Here is a 20,405-nt window from a genome sequence, read left to right as displayed (position 1 = left end):
CCAGCTAGATCAAATTCATCTGAACTAGCCACTTAAAAGGTTTATTCGTTGGTGTGATAAATGGCAAACATGTGTCCACTTGTGAAAGGTGGTTTTCGTGAAAATTTCCCACAAGCGTAACCCTCTTCATTTCACATATTCAGCTTGTCATGTTTTTCTGTTGGAAATGAAACATTACAAATATCTTGGTCCTTGATTTCACATGACCTTAGCTGGACGAAACACATAAACGCTGTTAATTAGCTCATTCAACTAAAAAATGTCAGTTTCGCCCTAAGGGCGAAGCAATGAATGCGATAGCAACACAGCAATGCCATAGGAAGTAAGGTGAGCGGCTTTGGTAGCAATATGAATTGTAGTAAACATGAGCTGATTATTAAGCAGGTGTGCTGCGGCGTAAGTAGACCGACATGAAGAGAGACTCGATGACCACGAGAAGGCGCGTGTGAAACGGTGGTGTTGATGACAAGCGCTGCTCGTGGGCAGCGCGTGCGAAGGTACACACCTGTAGCGCTGCACTGCCGATCCGGGCAGCATTGCATGTGTAGCGTGCGTTGGAAAATGTGGCCCGACTATTACTACTGTGGTGTGAGCGCGCACAAACAAACATGAATAGATCACACTGAATGACTGCAGACAACAACTGTCAAAACGCTGGCAGCAAGCGCATACGCCGCAGCGGGCGAAGCTACGTGCGGTCTATCGTTTCAACGGAAACTGAGCGGCGAATGCACAGCGCATAAAGGTCAGAGCCGTGTGGAGTTAAGAGACGGTGCGGGCGAGCGACGAGCGCGGTTGTTAGCAGAGTAGAAGTGCGCCGCCCCCCCCCCCCCCCCCCCCCCCGCTCCCTCCGGCGCTGGCTTCCCGCTTCCTTGCTTGCGCGTGGGAGATTGAGTGCGTTCGCTCTCCGTGATAGCGCGCCTCCCCTCACCCTTCCGCTCGGGCATACGGCGCGCGGCGAAGACTTTATCTATACGGAACCTCACGGCGACGACGACGGCAGAAATCCGGTTGAAGTGTCCATATAATTGCTATCGCAATAAAACTCGTCCACGACGAGCTCTCAAACTTTCTACTCCCGCCGTTCGCCTTTGTACGTTTAAGGCAATAGTTTACCAACTTTAGATTACACTTCTATAATTTGGTACCCTTACACTCAAAAACATGTTAACTAAATTAGAAGAGCCGTAATATTTGTTTATAACAGCTTCGGGCGAAATTGGATCGCAACTTTAGTAACAAAAGCCAACCTTCCAAGGCTAACGCAAGGAATTGGTGCTTTCAGATTGATTTTTGGATTTAATTACTTACAGGTTATTTTAAGGTAGGCATCCCACGGATGCTTCATTTGTCAACAGGCAGTAGCCTAGCCAGAAATTTTGTTCGGGGGGGGGCTCAAGTTGCGGCCTCCTCCATATACAAGTTCTCGAGGCATCAAATGCATGAATAATAACTGCATCGCCATTGCCAATGCCATTGTATATTACATTCTGCAACCGAATTATTTAACGCTACGCACTGCCAAGACAAGTAAATTATGTATTTTGTCATAAAAGAATATCTTTGTAAGTCCGAAACATTGTGGCAGAAATAGCTGATATCAATGCTTCCGCGTTTTTTTTTTTGTCTATCTAATTAGTAAAGAAAACATCACGCGAACTTTAGAACTATATCAGTTCGAAACCAGCAAGAAAACGGTGCCTGCAGCTGATATGAAAAACGTAAAGGCCATAAAATGAACAAGTTGAGGACAAATATTTTGATGAATCTTTGTCATTGAACAACGTTGTTTAGATTTTTGTACATATGCAACGGCCAGGGAAAAACCTCAATGACGCTGTCCTTCGTTGCAATGGATTGCGCAGGAGCAGATGTTACCGGTCGTACATTGTAATTGCACCGAAATTGTAGTCGCAACAGTGAGTACATATAAAAAGCAGAAATTCCGCAAATATACATTAGCCATGCAAAGATAATGTGGAATATACAAATGCGAAGATAAACGGCAAGAAAGTGTCGCGTGAAACCAAGTTCACTGCTTGTATACACAAAAAACATCGCAACGACATATAAATGTATGTATTTAAGGAAACGTCACTGTATATAATGCGTCAAACAAGACAAACATGTTGCGCAGTCACAGATAGTAAACTTCACGCATACGAGTATAAAGACAGACGATCTAGGCAAGAACAAAACTATGATATCAGAAATCGTGAAACGCATTTTGGCCATGCTGCGGTCGTGACAGCACCATGTGGCTAGAATAATAGAAAAAAAATGCAGAAATCAATACGAAAATGTGTATTTTAACTGCCTGCACAGCGGCAACAATTATTCTGCACCCCAAATTAAACAAGGGTATTGCTTCGTTTCAAAAAAGAAGTAAAAACATGCAGCTAAAAAGGAAAGAAAAGGACAAACGAAAGACACCGATGATGCAGCAAGTTGATTTACCCAACATCCGAGTGCGTTCTTGGGAAACGCCGCGTGTGCCGGGCTTTCAATGAGCAAGGTCGGTCAAAATTGGTTATTGATGTCCCCGTAATTTTTTTATTCGCAGGATAATCTTGATCATCATGCTAACTGTTACAATAAACGGTGAAAATTTCTGTTGTTTTAAAAGCTAATGAACAGTCATACGCTTTTATAATTACGAGCTTATATAGGAACATGAAGGAACAGATATTTTTACATGCATTGATTTTTGCAGCTTCGTTATCTAAACGATAAACTTCACAGGGCGGGGAAGTTTATCGAAGCGTTCACTAACTTTGGACACGTTGATGGCGACGTCTCTGTGGGCGTATAGAAGCGCCAGCATAACCATGCGTTCCTCAGACATTGTAGAGCGCCAGTGTTTTTTTTTTTTTTTTTTTTTTTTTTTAGTAATCTCATGATTGAAAATCTCTCTGCGCCGGCAGTGGCACTGGAAGGGTGACTATAATTTGCTGCAGTTTGTACACATTTACAGTCTGTTTCACACTTAGGGGAAATCTCGGAGCGCATTGCATCGCGATGCGGCGAGCGCTGGAGTCGGTTGCCGGAAGTAGCTCGCGAAGGCGCAGACGGTAGAGGCGCGTTATCTTGAACCGCGTCGACTGCTACGGCGGCGCGCGCTGGCCGCATCGTCGGGAAGCGTGCTACTGTCAAGGGCAGTTCATCGTTACTGCGGGCCCTGAGCCGATAATGTTAACTAAACGTTGTGCAACGCCAACCTTTGAGCCTTCATTGGCAAAAATGGGGTTCTACACACTTCTTTTGAAAGCACGCTTCGTTTGATCTTTCGAAAGGCCCAGGTACTGAGTGAGTGCACGCATATTTCTTCACTGCGTGTGCTACCGTAATACGCAGCGACAAGAAGGAGGCACAAAAATGTGCGGACAACGTTTAATTAACATTATCGGCTCAGTGCCCGCAGTAACGATGAACTGCCCTTGACAGTAGCACGCTTCCCGACGATGCGGCCAGCGCCCGCCGCCGTAGCAGTCGACGCGGTTCAAGATAACGCGCCTCGACCGTCTGCGCCTGCGCGAGCTACTTCCGGCACCCGACTCGAGCGCTCGCCGCATAGCGATGCAATGCGCTCCGAGATTTCGCCTAAGTGTGAAACAGACTGTACATATAACCTGCAGCCTCAATGAGAGAGGACATCTATTCCTGTGCTAAAACCTAAAAACACTTCTTCGATATCGTTTCCTCAGCACCGCGCTCGACAAGATAGACAGCCGTCCTCTTACGGAAGCCAGAATTCTTGGTCCCTGGTCCCAGCCGACGTCGGAACGAACTGCTTTAAAAGCGCTAGTACGCTTTTAAAAGAAACAGGACTTAGTGAAAAACTGTAGAATGTGCGGACTGATACGTTTCTTTTTCTTTTCTTTTTAATCTTCGTTTTTTCTAATCTTTTCTGTCCTTACCCAATCCCCCTGTTCTATAGTATAGCCAACCGGACACTTAACCTGGTTAATCTCTCTGCCTTTCACCTTTTATTTTCCTTCCTTCCTTCCTTCGACATCGTTGACATGCATCCTTGTTTAGGTACCTTGCACTAACAGTAAGCTGTTCGATTCCAGCAATATCCGTCGTTTCGTCAGCAAGTACGGAGAAGCAGCCTCACTTTTGGATCTAGGCTTTCTTTGATAATTTCACCACAAGTTTCTATAATTTGGTTTTGTACATCTGGTTTAAATACGAGGCATTACTGGGGCAACTTTCCAAATGGTTCTTCAGATATGTATCTCCACAATCAACTCGCATGCGAAGAAGCGCTCTGGAAATAGCAGTATTTTCAGCGGGGGCTTTGCTTAAATCAATAGGACCACTGTCCCTATATGGCCATGGAGAGCCAGACCTTGCCGCCCGCAAAAAAGAACTGTCTCAAATTTAATAGGCCGTTAACTTTCTTCTGTTTTCTCTTATTTTACTTTGCCTGCCCTGGTCCAGCTCATCGATCACATTGGGCGCGTTTCTTGAAAATGTTTGGAGAAAATTATCACATGCCAGCTGACAGTCACGGTGATATTTAATATTTTCTTGTGCGTAGAAGATTGCGAGCGCGTGCTTCCATTTCTGGAACGGCTTGGACACGCGCGTTCGAGTGCGTGCATGTTGGCCCAAGTTTATAAAAATATTAAACCCATAAAGTTCCAGAATTACAAATCAGAAGCACGCCTTTGGAAATGTTAGTGCACCTTTCGCGTCCAAAGTTTATGAGAACTTTATACCCATCAAGTTTCGGAATTGAAATCCATGCGCACCGTAGATTCCGGGGCCGCTGCGAGATGCCGCGACGCGCCCTGTCGCTATCGAAAAGCGCTTGAAACTTTGTGCTCGGCTGGGGCTCCTTGCGTTATGTGACTCCAGGTGCATGGGCGTTGCCATGAAATCCAGCCCGAGTTAGCAATTTTCGCGCCGAAATGTCTTTTCGAGCGTCAAAAAGACATCGTAGACAAAATCAGAATGATGCCCGGCGGCGGTGGTTGTTTGGGTCGGCGGTGCATGACAGCACGAAAAAATTTTGGCGGGACGGGGGGGAGGGGCTGAAGCCTCATCAGACCCCCCTACCGCCGATAATGCGACGATGGGGCAAACCGTACTTTTTCTTTTTTTAGTTACCGTTGTCGAGAGTTCTACGTCAACTTGTTATGGGGGGCGATTCAATTTATTGAGATTTTGAGGGCAGTACAATGGAAATATATTTAAGGGGATAAGAGTGAATAAAAGTTCACAAAGAATCCTCTGCGATATCACAAGTTGTACTGAAGAACACAGAACGCTTCAGGCAATGTCAACACTTGTCAGAAAAAAAAATGACCACGTAAAAGCTTTTAAAAATTAAGTAATCGAGCAAATTTCACGTCACCTCAAGGGGTACTTCGTAGTTTATAAGCAAGACACGCTCAAAGTCATAAAAACCAGTGCTCTCCATAAACCGATCGTGCAAAATAAGAACAAGACGTCGCTGAACACATTAAATATTGTCTGCATTGGGCACTTTATTAAAATTGTAAAGAATGGAACAAAAGTAGCTTTGAGCGGTGAACAGAAAAATATAGGAGAAGGACACAGTTAACACCCAAGAACTCCTTTCACATTCTTGATATGAATACTAACTTCCTAAAGGACGCACTGACAATGCTTTTTTTTAACTTGTTCCTTGAAAATTAAGGGGCAGACAATCAGCGCTCCTTAATCGCGCCTACAACTTGCTCGTTTCAAAAGATGGTTTTGAAGTTAATAAGCACACTGTACAGTAGTCATTTTCCTGCTACTGTAAACAACGGAGATATTAGCCTAATTAAATAGCAAGAAGTTTGGGGCGCGCCGTTCAGCGACAAAATTCACATCTTCCTGTAATACTTGTAGATCACAAACCTGTACTGTTTGCCTTTCAGGATAAAGTTTTATGTCATGTGCGTAAGATCCGATTACATGCATCACCAATAAGTGCAAATATGGCTCATAGCAAGGTACAGTTAAAATCGTGGAAATAAAGCAGTTATAAAATAAAAATGAGCGAGTGGTCTCCTCTCCATTCGACTAGGGGAACGAGATATAAGCGGAATGACCAAGTGGCGCAAGTAGCGTGCTTACAGAAGATTGGGGTGCCGACTTACCTCGAAGTGAGAAGAGCACCAGGAGAAACAGACCGCACGGGTGGCACTTCATGACGGAGTGATGGTAAGCAGTACACCTATTCCTCCGCGGGTTGCGTAAAAGCTTCTAGCCACAGCCGTGTTCGAAGCATTGCGTGACAATAAGTGCAAGACATTAAGCAAAATAAATGCTCATGACAAGGAAGAAACCGGAACAAATGTACTTTGCGTTTCCTCGCGACACGTTCACCATTCGCGGACAGCACAGACGTGGTGTCGCTAAGGCACGGTGGCGCTACCGCCAGCTCTGCCGCTGCCGCACTGCACAAGTACGCCGCTCCGCTCGAGGTCGTAGAGCCGAAACTGCCGCCAAGCACGAGACACTAATGCCACGACGCATTGCTGACCGCATTCGGATGTACACTGCAGCTCGCTAGTCGATGTCTGCTCTTTTTTAGGGACCGCTCGAAGCCACGTGGCCTGGCTCAGGGTCCGACGATGTCGTGACGCCTCTGGTGGCAGGCTGGCGCCACCTAGAAGAGAGCGGCAAAACTTCTACGCGCGCGCTCTTGCCAGACGACCGCGCCCAGGCATTGAAACTGCGGGACCCGTCCGGAACGGAGTGGTGAATTTCACAGCGGCACAACTGCTGCGGACCACGCGTCTTCTGTAATAGGCACCAATTCGCTATGGGTTGATACAGAGATTCCGTTTGCTCCATTTATTTATTTATTTATTTATTTATTTATTATTTATTTATTATTTATTTATTTATTTACTTACTTATTCGAAAAGCAATCTTTGCCAACTTCAGCCGCCTCGAGCCTGACTGTCTATCTATCTATCTATCTATCTATCTATCTATCTATCTATCTATCTATCTATCTATCTATCTATCATTTTACGCTGACGCTGTGGCCCAAGTCGTCTACTTGCCTGGGCCAGTACGTATGTGGTACTGGTCATGATGCCACTGTGGTCGTTCCATCCTCGTTATTCCAGCTTCGTGATCTTACTCTCGTCATGCCGTCGCCGTCACGCCTTCTACCCCGGCCCAGTGGCCTAGCATATTTGTAGCTTGGGCTACTAAGTATGAGCTCGTCGTCTTGATACCTTCGTGGTCGTTGCATCGTGTTGATTCCAGCTTTGTCATCCGACTCTCGTCACCCCATCGTTGTTACGCCATCTACAATATCATACAGGCGTCATGCAATCCTTGTCACACCATCCTCGTGATGCCGTCGTGGTCGTGCAATCTCGTCGTTCCAGCTTCGTGATCTGACTCTCGTGATTCTTTCCACTCCAACCCAGTGATCCAAGTTGTCTAATAGTTTGGGCAACTAGTTATGCGTTCGTGGTCGTGATGCCGTCGTAGTCGTCTCATCGTCATTCCAGCTTTGTCATCCGACTATTTTTTCTCATTCCTTGTCATACCATCGTCGTGATGCCCTCGCGGTCGTTAGCTTATCATTGTAACTTCGATATCCGATCCACATCATGCTGCTGTAGTGAGCCATCGTCGCCACACGGTCGTCGTCATACCGCTGTCATCACTTCAGTAACGTCATCTGGTTATCGCCATTTCGTCGTCATCATACCACCTTCGTCGATCCATCGGCGTCATTCTTGGTTCGTCATCCAATCCTGATTATGACACTGTTGTCATGCCATCGTCGTCAGACAGACGCTTTCATGCATCCGTTGTCTTACTGACATTGTCATGCCGTTGTCGGCTTGCCATCATCCTCATTCCAGTTTCTTCCTCCGGTGAAGTCGCGTTGAGGGAATAGGCAACAGCGGCGCTGGGAAGGAGGAGGGAAATGTCAGCGGCGGCGGCCGTAGAACGTTATGGAAACAGCGGCAGCACGCTCGCGCGCCTTGTATACGTCGCCGAGTGGGCACAGAGTTTCATTCCTCATCACTATCGGTCCAACTAGTCCTTCACCTTCATGTTCATAGAAAGGTCTAAGCATCCCTGATAATTTTGTTAATTAGTTGAAATGTGTTTGGATTTCTCCTGTTAGTAGTGTCAGCCTCTTCGAATAAGACAACTAAACGACAAGAATTGTGCTATCCGTCACAGGCGACTTTTAAAAATTACACAAAACCTAAAAATGATCATCCCGTAGAACCTACGCAGTACATTTGAACCTCACTAAAGTCTGTCCCTGCATCGCATGGTAAATTTCATTTACTCAGACTATTCATCCACCGTCAGTGCTACTATAGAAAAGGCATGCTCAGCTCCTTTCGCTAGATTTTCGTCATGAAGTCGCCTGATCTGACACTCGGCGAAAAATAGCAACAGAAAATACGTCAAGCTAGTATTAATGTCATCCGTTAGCGACCGCGGCCATCGGGAAAAAAGAATGTGAAATGAAGTTCAACAGAGATTGTTATATTTTTTAAACACTTACAATGGTGGCACCAGTATTGACAAATCTAAGTTTTTTCTTGAGTATTAAACCAGTCAAAATACGAAGGACAGATAAGAGACGTAGCACACACAACAACTGGACTAACAACTCTGAGTGCCACGTCTCTTCTCTGTCCTTCATCTCTTTACTGGTTTAATACTCAAGAATATGTATCAAGTGACCCAGGTCACAACTCTACTACTAAGTTTGTTCTACGTCCGCATTACATATTGACACGAAAAGACACTTGTAAAAAACTGAGATAATATCACTGTCGCATTGCGTTTTCGAATGTTTTTTTTTTTTTCAAGAGAAGTAATGAGTTATCGGATGAGGCATAATGTGTACATAACTTCTTCGAAGACATCTATGGTATGGTGTGAATTTGGTACCCTGTTAAACTGTAGTACCCCGATACCTTGTTGTACACTGTACCCTGTTTTCACCCTTGTCTACTGCTTCTTGTTCCGATTCTACTTTAGTGCTCGTGTTTTCCTTTTCATTGGAAGGGGTAGCGGGTAAGGGGGTGCTCTTGCATTTGTGTTTTGCAGCGAAGCTGTATACGACTCAGATCGCGGGACAACTTCGCCTCCGTCGACAGAACAGTCTATGGAGGCGAACCGTTCCATGAATTGAAGCTAAAAGTGCCTATCTCCATTAGAATTAAGCATGCAAGAGACAACCTCAGTATCCGCTTCAATAAATAAAAGCGAAAAATGACTGTCAAAACCACATGCCCGATGATAAGGCGCGTTCGAACAATGCTTCGCCGCATGCGTTTCCCGACAAAGATTACGGTTGAATTAGCTGTAGTTGCCGGGAAGCGGCAACTATGTAGAAGAAGAGCCCTCCTAGCAACTAATTTCATTTGTGTTGTGATAGCGCTATTTAACGTCAGGCATAGTTACACCTCCCGAAGAGCAGCGTGAACACGATGAGCCGCGACGGGAACAGCAACGTCAATATGCACAGCGACATCGTGCCCAGGGGTGCTACGCAGGATGCGCCGACTTTGGCGACACTCGGGATCTTCACGAGCTCTGGCGACGCCCCAAGATGCAAGAACTAATAATAACAAGACAAAGTTTGTCCGTCGGCACGCCTCCAGTTTCATTGGTTTATCTAGATTCACTCTGGGTGGCTATCATCCCTTGGGCGTTGCCATATGGGCGGTCGACAAACTGGGGCTCACGCGATCATACGGTCGGGGCATAGTCGTGCCTTCTTTCACTTGTTTGTCGTTCCAGCGAGTGCATTACAGGCACAAGCAGGTTATAAAATAAATGCATTTAGTACAATATTATTAGTCACATTAACGTGGGTTGTAAGCATTTTAACGTTTACAAGATGTACACTTGAAAGTATATTAGACTAATTTGTAGTTTATTACGTTTCGTGTTATACCACGAGGGGACGCTCGCCCTCCTCTTTTTTCTTCTCTGGATTTGATTGGCGCGGGTCGCTACGTGCTTGCGCTAGCATTTCCGAGCACCGATTTGTGTGCGCTTGGTTTTCTCACTGGGCTTTCAACGGATCGCTCGTTGCTCCTTCTCTATTCTCTGGATTCGATTGGTGCGGCTCACTACGGGCTTGCGCACCCGTTTCCGAGCATAGATTGGCGTGCGCCTGGTTTTCACAGTGGGCTTTTTGACAGATCGCTCGTTGCTCGCGCTAACGAAAGGCGGCCAGTAGGGTGCCTCGATGCGCGCGTGGGCCTAGAGGCACCCCAGCTGCCCCAGCTGCAAGACGAAGTGAGCGTCGGCTAGCGCATAAGTGGTTTGCCGCGCGCTTACCCAGTAAGCACTCAGGAATGCCGGAAAGCACTCATACAAGGGTCAGAAAACTACGCTTCATTTTCTTTTACTTTGCGATGCACCTTCATACTGGCAAGCGTCGAGCGATGGCTTCTAACAACCACACGAAAGAGTCTTTACACTGGGTAGCCCCAGCGATCCGTGGCTTCTAACAAACGCAAGAAAGGGTCTTTGCAGCGCACGTGGTCGTTGAGTGCCACCACATCCATCCCAGGTGAGACCCCAGCATCGGTGCAGTTACCCTGTACCCTTCGCTGACGAGGTGGCGCTTCAGTTTTTGACAATAGAGAGTTTTAGATTAGGGGGACGCAAGCATTGGGGTCCCTTAGCTCTTGGGGCCGCGGTACTGCGCATGTGCAGAGGGGTAATGCGCAATGCAGAGGTGTCTGCACATGCGCAGTACCGCGGCCCCAAGAGCTAGGAGGGCCCAACGCTTGCGTCCCCCTACTCTAAAACTCTCTAATAACTTTCTATTTTTTGCGTGTGAACGCCCGTGATGAGGTCCACAACGTTCACGCTGTGGTTGACTATCTCCCAATGCAGATTGAGGCATAGCCCCGTTAGCATCCACTAAATTTCGGATACATTTGTATGCGGCCAATTTGTCACTATGAATAATGGTCCCGGTTGAACATTGGCTGCAATAATGGCGCCTAGCGTCGCCGCCTTTCGTCGGTCGACCTTGAAAGACGCAGCACTCCTCTGGTAGCGCAGAACATGCCGAAGACCCATGGGCCACCATCTTTAACACCACCGTAATTTTCGCGGCTTGGCGGAAAGTTGTCGACCGTCATTAGGTGGCCTCGAGTGTACATTTGCTCGCCGCGAAGAAGGCACTCGTCAATTTGCGCTGTCTTCCCGGGGCCACTGAGTGGAGGTCGCTCCAGCAGCTCGTTCCTCGCGATCTTACGGGGGTAGTTCCTCCAGTCGGCGATGGCGTGCTCCGATAGATAAAAGAAGTCGCCTGTCATCTCCTTCAACGGCCATATGGCTACGCTTTTGCTCACGCAGTACGTAAGCCAAATCATTTGCCGCCTGGAGAGGTGGTCGTTCGGACGGCCGAGGCGGTCCGTGTTGGCGAAGAGACTTCTTTCGCCTCTCTGCCCGTGCAGTGCAGCGGTACCGTGTAACTGCGAAAACTGCTTTCGGCACCTGTTGCACCGGAAGGCAGCCCGGCGTCCATTCTGAGTCTTCCAATATAATGTGACCACTTCTCCTGCGCAACTTGGTTGGCCCGGGTTGAACCCCAGGCGCTCGCAGGTGCCCCAGTACTCCGATGACGACACCGGACCTGGCCTGGGGCTGGGGAGCGGTGGACGAACAGCTCTTGAAACAGGAGAGAACAGTAGGGTTCGCACGAACTTTGCCTCCGCAGCCTAGTCACACCACTCTGTGCTCGGAAAGCATAATTTGCCCGTGACGCTGTCTCCGCAGACGGGGGCCTTCGCCTAACTTGTCACACAGCCAGCGCACTGACGATTTCGAAAGGCAAAAATGACGCTGAAACTCTACGTTGGTCATGTAGGTGAACGGGTCCAGATGGTCATATTGACTGTTACTGCCGCTGGATACGATGACACAGGCTGCTGCTGCCGCCGCCATGTTCACGAGCTTAACTCGAGGGGAGTTTCGCTATGTGCGAGTTTTGCACGAGTTCGCCTGTCAATCAAAACCATAGGTCACGCCCCGCGCGAGGCACGCAACTCTCGTGTGCGCCCACCACGGCTGGGCCACGCTCAACTTATTTTTCGGCAACATCGACGTGGTGCGGAACTGAGAGGCATTAACAATCTTGACCGGCGAAATAAAACACGCACAACTCACTGTCAACGGTGATGTATTGAGCACCACTATAAAAAAAATAGCATCGACTTTCGCTGGCTTATGCATATATCTTCTTGGGCTGTGATGGCCCCACAACACGGTTCATTGCCTGCATTGTGGCGACGTAGCGCACAACAAATAATTATCGGCACGCCACTGTTGCTGCTTGCAAGGCGTCGATGCGCCGTGGTGGACTATGATCCTGAGCAGTACGTAGTGTTTTCCAACGACAACGTATCGCAGCTGTCATTTGAGATGGTTGCTCTGTTATCAGTGATGTATCGGAGCCGCAGTGTCGCAAGCACACCCAGGGCGATGGCATTTCTTCGTCACAGGCACGACACACTAAACAATTGCAACACCTTCCTGCGTTCGAAGTCTCATTTCCTAACTGCACACAAGAGCCCTCACCCGCCAAAATGCGATTGCGGCGCGGTCGTTACGATATCCATCTGCGATCGCTGTTAGCTCAGCAGTAGAGGCAACCGGCAAGCCCATTGGGGTGAGCGACACACTCAATTTATGGGTACATGCGCATGGAGGCACCTTCACTGGGCCAGCGGTGACAAGCGATGAATTGTGTCGCTGGGCAGTACGCTCTTCTTCGCAATGCATCGCAGAGACTTCGCGCACACCGATAAAATGGTGCATTCGCACTGTGCTGCGTCACTACGGACCCTAGAATACCGCACAGCCATTTTGCAGTGACAGCCGTTGCTTCCGTCTCTATGGCTAGAATGTCGTTTCTGTTGGTAAAGCGGCGGCCCTAATAACCGCCTTAGTGAAGCACCTGCGGTGAACAGCCACGCCGCAGCGCTTCGTTGCCATTCCACTAATAGACTGGGAATGGGCAGATCAGGGGCGCGATCTTGTACGCGTTCTAAAATGGAACGGAGGCGGTCCGTTCCATCGAGCCGCACACGATTGGTCAATTTGAATCGTGACGACCGTCATGACGTCAATTGTGACGTGGGCCGTGACGTCTTGCTGCTGTCAATCATTCCGTGTCATCTGCGACGAACGCAACGCAACGGTTGCCGAGTCCGTCCGTTTCGATATAGAACGGATTAGAACTAAAATCCCTATATAAGAAAAGTACCGCCATCTACTCTTTCCTCCGCCGCCTCCTCTCCTAAAGCGCTTGCTTTTTTCTTTACTTTTTGCTTGCGAAAGCTAAGTCGATGGTGGCGCACCTAGAAAGTCCACGTTGAAGCTTTCAGGCTGGGTGCGCGCCGCCGCCGCCACCGGCGACTGCGGCTGCGCAGAGGACTTTTAACATGGTGCTGAGGCAGAAAAAAATAAAATATAAAGAAGTGAAAAGCGCGCGCTATCATTGTGCAATCGGAGATACAGGAGAGAGAGAAGCGGCGTTTATCAAAGGATGGCGGTACTTTTCGTATATAGGGACTTTAATTAGAACGGCTACCAGACGGCTTGGATTCGATTAAAACGTGAGCGCTTGGGACAGTTAGCTTCTTTCGTATTCGGTTCAATCCAAATCGGGAATCCCAGCTATCTATATCCCAACAGTTGGAGAAAATGGCGTTTTCTTTCTCTGCCGTGTCTTTTCGTGTCGCCTGTCCGGCTGCTGCAGTCGCGTAGAGACGACGACCCGAGGTAGATGATGCATTTAAAGAGTTGACGGAGGAAGAGTTCCGGCAGTATTTTCATCTGTCCAAACGAACAGTGCGTAGCTTTTGCGACGAGCTTGACCCCATCATTAGATGCCAGCGAGCCAGTGGCATTTCCACAGAAAGGAAGGTGTTGTGCGCGCTGCGATTCTTCGGCACCGGAAGCTTCCAGAGGAGCGTTGGTCGCGAGGAGCAAATAGGCATGGCGCAGCCGGCCGCGAGCAACACCATCCAGGAGGTGACGGAGGCCATCATTTCCGTGTCTGCCCGGAGAAAGTTGGTGGACTTTTCATTGACACCGGCTGCCAAGGATGAGGCAAAGGCGGCGTTTGCACGACGCGGTGCCATTGCAGGCGTGCTAGCGTGCGTCGACGGCACGTTGATCGCCGTTATGAAGCCAGAGGGACTCAGCCCGGCCGACACCGCGAGCTTCATGTCGAGGAAGGGTTATTACGCCCTCAACGTCATGGTCGTAAGTACCGTTGGAATGTTTTACTTCAAACTGTAGTCGCCATTTTTATTCGCCCATGGTAGCAATTGTTCAGTTTAATGCTTAAGCACGCATAACAAGTAATGTAATGATTAAAAGAGGACATGCGGGGAACTGTGTACGAGCTCGTTGAAGTCGGACATGTCAGCGGTAATGATGAGTGCGATGTGTTTCTGTGCGTGAGCCGTTTGCCGTACCAAAATTGTGTTTTCGTTCTGGCGTGCACACACAATCAAGTTGTGCATTTTGGAGGTATTTAAGAACATGGGCAGCAGTCGTAGCAAAAATCGATACACTATAGGGAAGATACGATGGAAGCATTTTGAACAGGGAAGTGCTTACAACCATTGCATAGGCTGGATTTGGCGTGTATGGGTGTTCTTGCGCAAAACGTGCCCCAAGTTTTCATTTAGCGATCACTTAGTGCAAATCATAAGCGTGCGCACAAAGGGCCCCAAATTCGAAACCCTGTGCACGCCTATGGCTGAAATAGTGCAGCTGCTTGTACCAGCGTAAATGTATCTGTTGTTTTCTGCATATGAATGGCAAAAAGGGATTTTGAGAATATCTGCAGCGCTATTTTCTATTGCTCCTCATTGCAGGTGTGCAACTCGGAACTTTGCATCCATGTTGTGGACCCCCGGCTCCCTGATTCAGGCCACGACTCTTGGGTGTGGCAGCATAATCCACTGTGTGCGCGCCTCGCCGCACAACTGCAGCCTGGCGAGTCTCTGCTTGGGAAGTATTCGTAATGTGTACCCCTAACTAGGGCAGAGCACTTTGGTTGGTAACAACTTGATTGATAGTCACAGGAATATTGATGTCACAGGAATGGTGAGCTTTCATACCACATACATAATTTATTTATACAAATTGCAATGCCCCTAGGCTGTCACAGGGTTGGGTTTGTACAGTGGAAAATACATTAAAGAATTTCTATACACATCAAGTACCCCTCCATACGGATGGTCAATGTTTCCAAATCAAAACATCCGGCAGATTATGATAATTTAAACACAAACGAAGTAAAGTTATACAAGGAATCCTTTAAAAAGAATGCCACAACTGTGGACTCAGAAACAATTGTACCCTCTTCACGGTGCAAAAGTCTCCGAGGTTTGCATAAACCTCGGAGACTCTTGCACAGGTTTGCATAATTTTCATAAAACACACCAGAATGATCGCAATTGCCGCATCCTGTGCATTCGGGCGCTCGGTGTACATTGGTAGGAACGAGGCAATATGCTTGCTAGCCTTAGCATCAACCTTAGAATCACTGTGCCGAAATGAAAATGTCACAGTGCAAACACTATGCAGTAACGCTTCATAATGAGTGCAGTAAGCTACAAAACATAGAAAAGCAATATAAATATCACTGTACAAACCCCATACACAGAAATCGACAACTACTTGTAATGATTCCAGTGTCTTCGAGATGTGTAAATAAAAGAAAGCACGCTGGCGTTGCAGCAGGATTAGTATAAATAGAAAGAGGACAATACTACAATACAAAAATGGGTGCATGCATACACCTTTCGTCCAAAAAAATCCTCCTGTATTACTCATACAAGGCAACAATGAAACTTAAACACTAAAACTAAAAATGAAGCAACAATAAGTGCATAAAATGAAACTAAGATATAAAACTCAAAGAACAATAAATAAACAAGATAAACTGAACTCATAAAACAATAAATGACTAAAATGAAATTGAGAAGGTGAAAATAAACAATAAATTAATTCCTCCTTGTTTGCAGGTGCCCAGCTATGACTAGTGCCAGGGAGCGCACCTTCTCCATGATGCCCTCCTGAGCCGCTGCCGTCTTCTCTGCCGCGACAGCGAGGCGGGTGGTGGCGTGTTCGGTCCTCCACAGCACCTGAAATGAATAATCGTGGTGGAACTGTTCGCATGAGTTGCTGATTACTCGCAACCAGCTCATGGCTGGAAGCTGCTGTTGTCAAGAATTGCAACGTGCACAACAATTCCCGACCTCCCTCGCTGTAGCCACTGTCGTGTCTATCCTCCCAACACATCACATATCCTATGGCAATGCCATCCAAAAGTACACCCCTTACCCAAACCTTCATCTTCCCATCTACCCCTTCCTCCGAGTGACCGACCGCCACGACCAACTATTCCTTGCGGACTTCATCGGCGTAGCGGTGAAGCACGCTACAAGCGACGCCCTGTACTGAGGGCATCGATGCATTTTTTATCGCAGAATGAAAAAAGCGATTTCTCTTTCTCTCTCTCTATTGAAGAGCCACTGGCCTGATGGCATCCTTTGGCAGTGTCAAGCGTCGTGTACAAGCTATGCCCTCTTCGTTTGGACAGACAAAGACCTGTTGGCACTACTCTTCCGTCATCTACTCAAATGTATCTCTTACCACCAAACAGCCCTTTTCAGGGCTAACCAACCTTTTGCCCGGCTGTTGATCGTTGGCATGATACGATACCGAACCCTCAATACAACGCATATTTCTTATTTACATCCAAAGTTGGTTTGTTTTCCAGATTCACGATTCACTTATGATAACAGAGCATAAATATGTCCTTCATGTAAAATGACACCAAAGGATCTATCAACCTGGAGCACCTCGTCACCCTGTTCGAGACTGCGGGTGCACTGCGACGTCATGGTTGTGAGGGTGTCCACCCGTCGTGGTCGCTGTCCACGTGGTGATCGTACAGGACGCTGCAACACTGAAAGCATGCAGCATTTTCTAGTTTCACTGCATTTTATGGCATTCATAAAAAGTGGCTATGGCCATGTTATGGCTTATTGGGCTAGTTCAATAAAACACGACAGCTTATTTTCTGTAACAGCTTGGGGACCAATAACATACCAGGTGCAGCGGCCTCCCTTCCCGTGCATGATGCGCCGCGCGGTGGATCCTCTGCCGCTGTAGAGTAAACACATTGCAAGTTTACGAGTTATGGCGATAATTAAAACACTCATTCCTCTGATGCCTACGTGTCGCTGTGCTCCTCATGCCCGCAGCCTCGTCCGTAGAGTCGACGACGACCTCCATGGCGGCAGTGGGAACGTCAGCCTGCTGGAAAGTGTCATAAACGTGTCCCTTCGCGAATGGCTATTCGTTACACTGGCTATGTTACAAGTTTTCGTACTACACATCTGCGGGAATATTCTGCAATTATTGAGTGCTTAATGATCCCATGTATTACCATCCTCGTGCACTTACCTGAAGGCATTTTATTTCTGTGATGATCAATTGATCGCCCTTTTCCCGAAAGCGCAGCCAACTGAGATTCTAGTTTATTAACCTACCTGCTTTTCCGTTCTCTCGCATACGCTATTTTCCTGTTCACCAACAGTGTCACGTTTCGCTAAAGGTACCACTTACAGATAATTGCAAACTCTAAGTCGGCACCATTCAGGAACCCATGATATTACGCCAGCAGTGTGCTTACCTCTTGGTAGGGGACATCGGTGACGCCACGGAAGCGGACCGTGCCCGTCAGCTGGAGCACTCGGCCCCAGAAGCCGGGTGCGCGACCCCTCCAGTGCTTCTGAAAATACACACCAATGTCGAAGGACAAATCGCCCAGACCATTCGACGGTCACTCACATTTGCCCTTGGGCGGTAGCGTCGCGGCGGGCCTCGTAGACCTGCTGCCACTGGTCGACCGTTTTCACAACGGGCCCTTCCGTGTTCAGCGCGTCGGCCGGCTGCTGCCACAGCCGTCGCCGATCAACAAGGATGAAGCCCGGCCCCAGCTGGCTGGATCTTAAAGCCAGCTGGAGATGCTGCTCCATAAAAGCGAGCACCGTCTCCCGTTGGCCCTCGGAAACGCGCGGTCCCTTAACGGGTGCAGAAACTGACACTTTTTCCGCCATGGCTCTACTCGACTGAACCAACCGCTTCAAAAGTCGCGCCGTTTGAATTTCAATAGTTGTGGAGACATGCATAAACGCATTGCTTGAAACGGGGTAGTGGCTACCGCCACCACTAAGCGTTTCGCAAAACTGCGACACCGTCTAGCGCCATTTCAAGACATTAACCGTAATAATAAGTTTTAGTCGTTCCGCATTACAAACTGAATCTTTGAAAGCAATACCAACACATTTTGCTACTCAGTCATAATAGTCAAATATTTCTAAACATGTTAGAAACGCTTCTAAATGTGTTATACGGTCCCCAAGCAGACGTCAAAAGCGTGACACAGGCTTCCACTTCGCTCATTGGCTCTTTGCTTCCTCTCGTCTTCGCGAACATGGCGGACCGCCTAGTTCGTGACGTAAAGAACGGGCCGCCTCCGTTCGATTTTGGAACGCGTACAAGATCGCGCCCAAGTGTCATGACTGGCTTCATGCGTCATTTCATCGCATCGACTTTATCGAGAATAGCACTGCAGCACGCGCCCCTGGCGACTGCTCACCGTATGAACTCCCTCGTGCGTGCGATCCTCTAGAATGTATCCGCTTGTAAGCTTTCACCTCACTGTCGCCACTCGCGGAAAAAAAAAGTGCAAAATTTAATAATTCACTCGGTGTCTGTTTTTCATCACAAATTTCTAGCATTCAAAACGGAAACCCGATACTTTAAGAAATGAAATGTTTGTTATTTTATTTGTTTTATTTGAAATTATTCAATTGAGGGAGAGGGTAGGTGCAAGAATGCACCGCATGTGCCCTGTTCGCATTCGACGGAGGATAGAAAGCTAATGCTCGAAAGAGGAGGCACGCCCTTGACGAGCCCGAGAAAGGCGTGGCTAACGGCTCACGGCAATTGTGCAGATAGACAGCGGGACAGTGACGGTGTTGCTAAATTGCGATAATACGTTGATAACAATACGCGGCGCTGGCGCGTTTTTTTTTTTTTTGCGCAGTCTTCTGAGCTTGAAACGCGGAAGCATTGTGCCGCGCATGGTGCGCTCATGTTGTCAGACGCGGCTTTATCTCGACATTTATTTTTGCCTGCTGTTATTGCACGCTCCTTGCTATCTCCGTTCACTGACTGCCATCGAGCAAACTCGGGTAAAACTCGCGCGAACGACAAGCACGGCGCATCCTGCATAGCACACCAGGCTAGATAATTTAATTGTTGTACTGTCAATCACTTCATGCTTCATTACTCAATCGTTCAAGGCTATGTCACATGGGTTTATCGGATCAGGTGAAACTACAGCTTCGCTGGCCACCCACTATCACAGTGTGGATTGAAGCCCAATTTTTTGTTTACATTTCGTTTGTGTTATTAAGCACCCTACTAACTTTTTATGGACGCTGTAGGTATTCAATGTAAATCAATAAAAATAAATTAGCATTATTTCGAAATGAAGTTACCTGGTACAAAGATAACCGGAATTCGCAGAAGGAGGCCTTTTTCGTACAGCAGTACAACTATAACATAGGCCGACATTGATGACGATGATGGAAGTCCGGTGCATTTATTTTGAAGTTATTTCTTTATCAAAGAAATTATTCTTAACCGAGTGCCTTTCTCTGCAAATCTTACTCCTATTTTTCCGTAGTGCAAATTCAAGTATTAGAAGACCCCGCTATCGGCATGAATGTGACGAGCGCTTAGTTTTGTGGAGTACATTCAACTGACTTATGCACTGATCACATGTGGTTTCATAAAGTCATTCATCGTGAGAGGTCATCTGCTGTGTTCTTTCTTATGCGCATTTTACTGCGCTTTTGTGTGCAGGGCACCTCAGTTAGCTTGTGCGAAGCCTTAAAAACTATAAATGTATTCTAACAGAATGCAACAAACTTAACATTTTGTTGTGTCGTTGAGCGGGAATCAGGGCAGAAAAAAAAATTAAAATTAAATTATCGGTTTCATAGCGCTAAAACGACACAAGGACGAGGAAGAACACGGAACTGCGCTCGTTCCGTCTTCTTCCTCATCCTTGTGTCGTTTTAGCGCTATGAATCTCAGTTAAAATCACAATGACCTACCAACACGCCCAAACTTCTACCCTGCTAAATTATGGGGTTTTACGCGCCAAAACCATGATCTGATTTTGAGGCACGCCGTAGTGGGGGACTCTGGAAATTTAGACCACCTGGGGTCCTTTAACGTGCACCTAAATCTAAGTACATGGGTGTTTTTGCATTTCGCCCCCATCTAAATGCAGCCGCCGTGGCCGGGATTCGATCACG

At 47.5% G+C, this 20,405-nt stretch overlaps 1 protein-coding gene across 2 annotated transcripts in view; it reads right to left on the bottom strand.

Moving 5' to 3' along the window:
• LOC119456239 (uncharacterized) overlaps positions 1–6,509 on the bottom strand; it is a 148,918-nt gene extending 142,409 nt beyond the window's left edge. For both annotated transcript variants that reach the window (XM_049668670.1, XM_049668671.1), the window contains exon 1: positions 6,117–6,509. In XM_049668670.1, the coding sequence (XP_049524627.1) occupies positions 6,117–6,168 (52 nt within the window). In that variant the 5' untranslated portion in view covers positions 6,169–6,509. The remainder of the gene's footprint in view (positions 1–6,116) is intronic.
• Positions 6,510–20,405: the final 13,896 nt, after the last annotated feature.

The sequence above is a fragment of the Dermacentor silvarum genome, chromosome 6 (assembly GCF_013339745.2).
Source record: "Dermacentor silvarum isolate Dsil-2018 chromosome 6, BIME_Dsil_1.4, whole genome shotgun sequence".
NCBI classification, from domain to species: domain Eukaryota; kingdom Metazoa; phylum Arthropoda; class Arachnida; order Ixodida; family Ixodidae; genus Dermacentor; species Dermacentor silvarum.
Note: the sequence above shows the minus strand (reverse complement) of the source record. Positions and strands in the feature narration are given on the sequence as shown.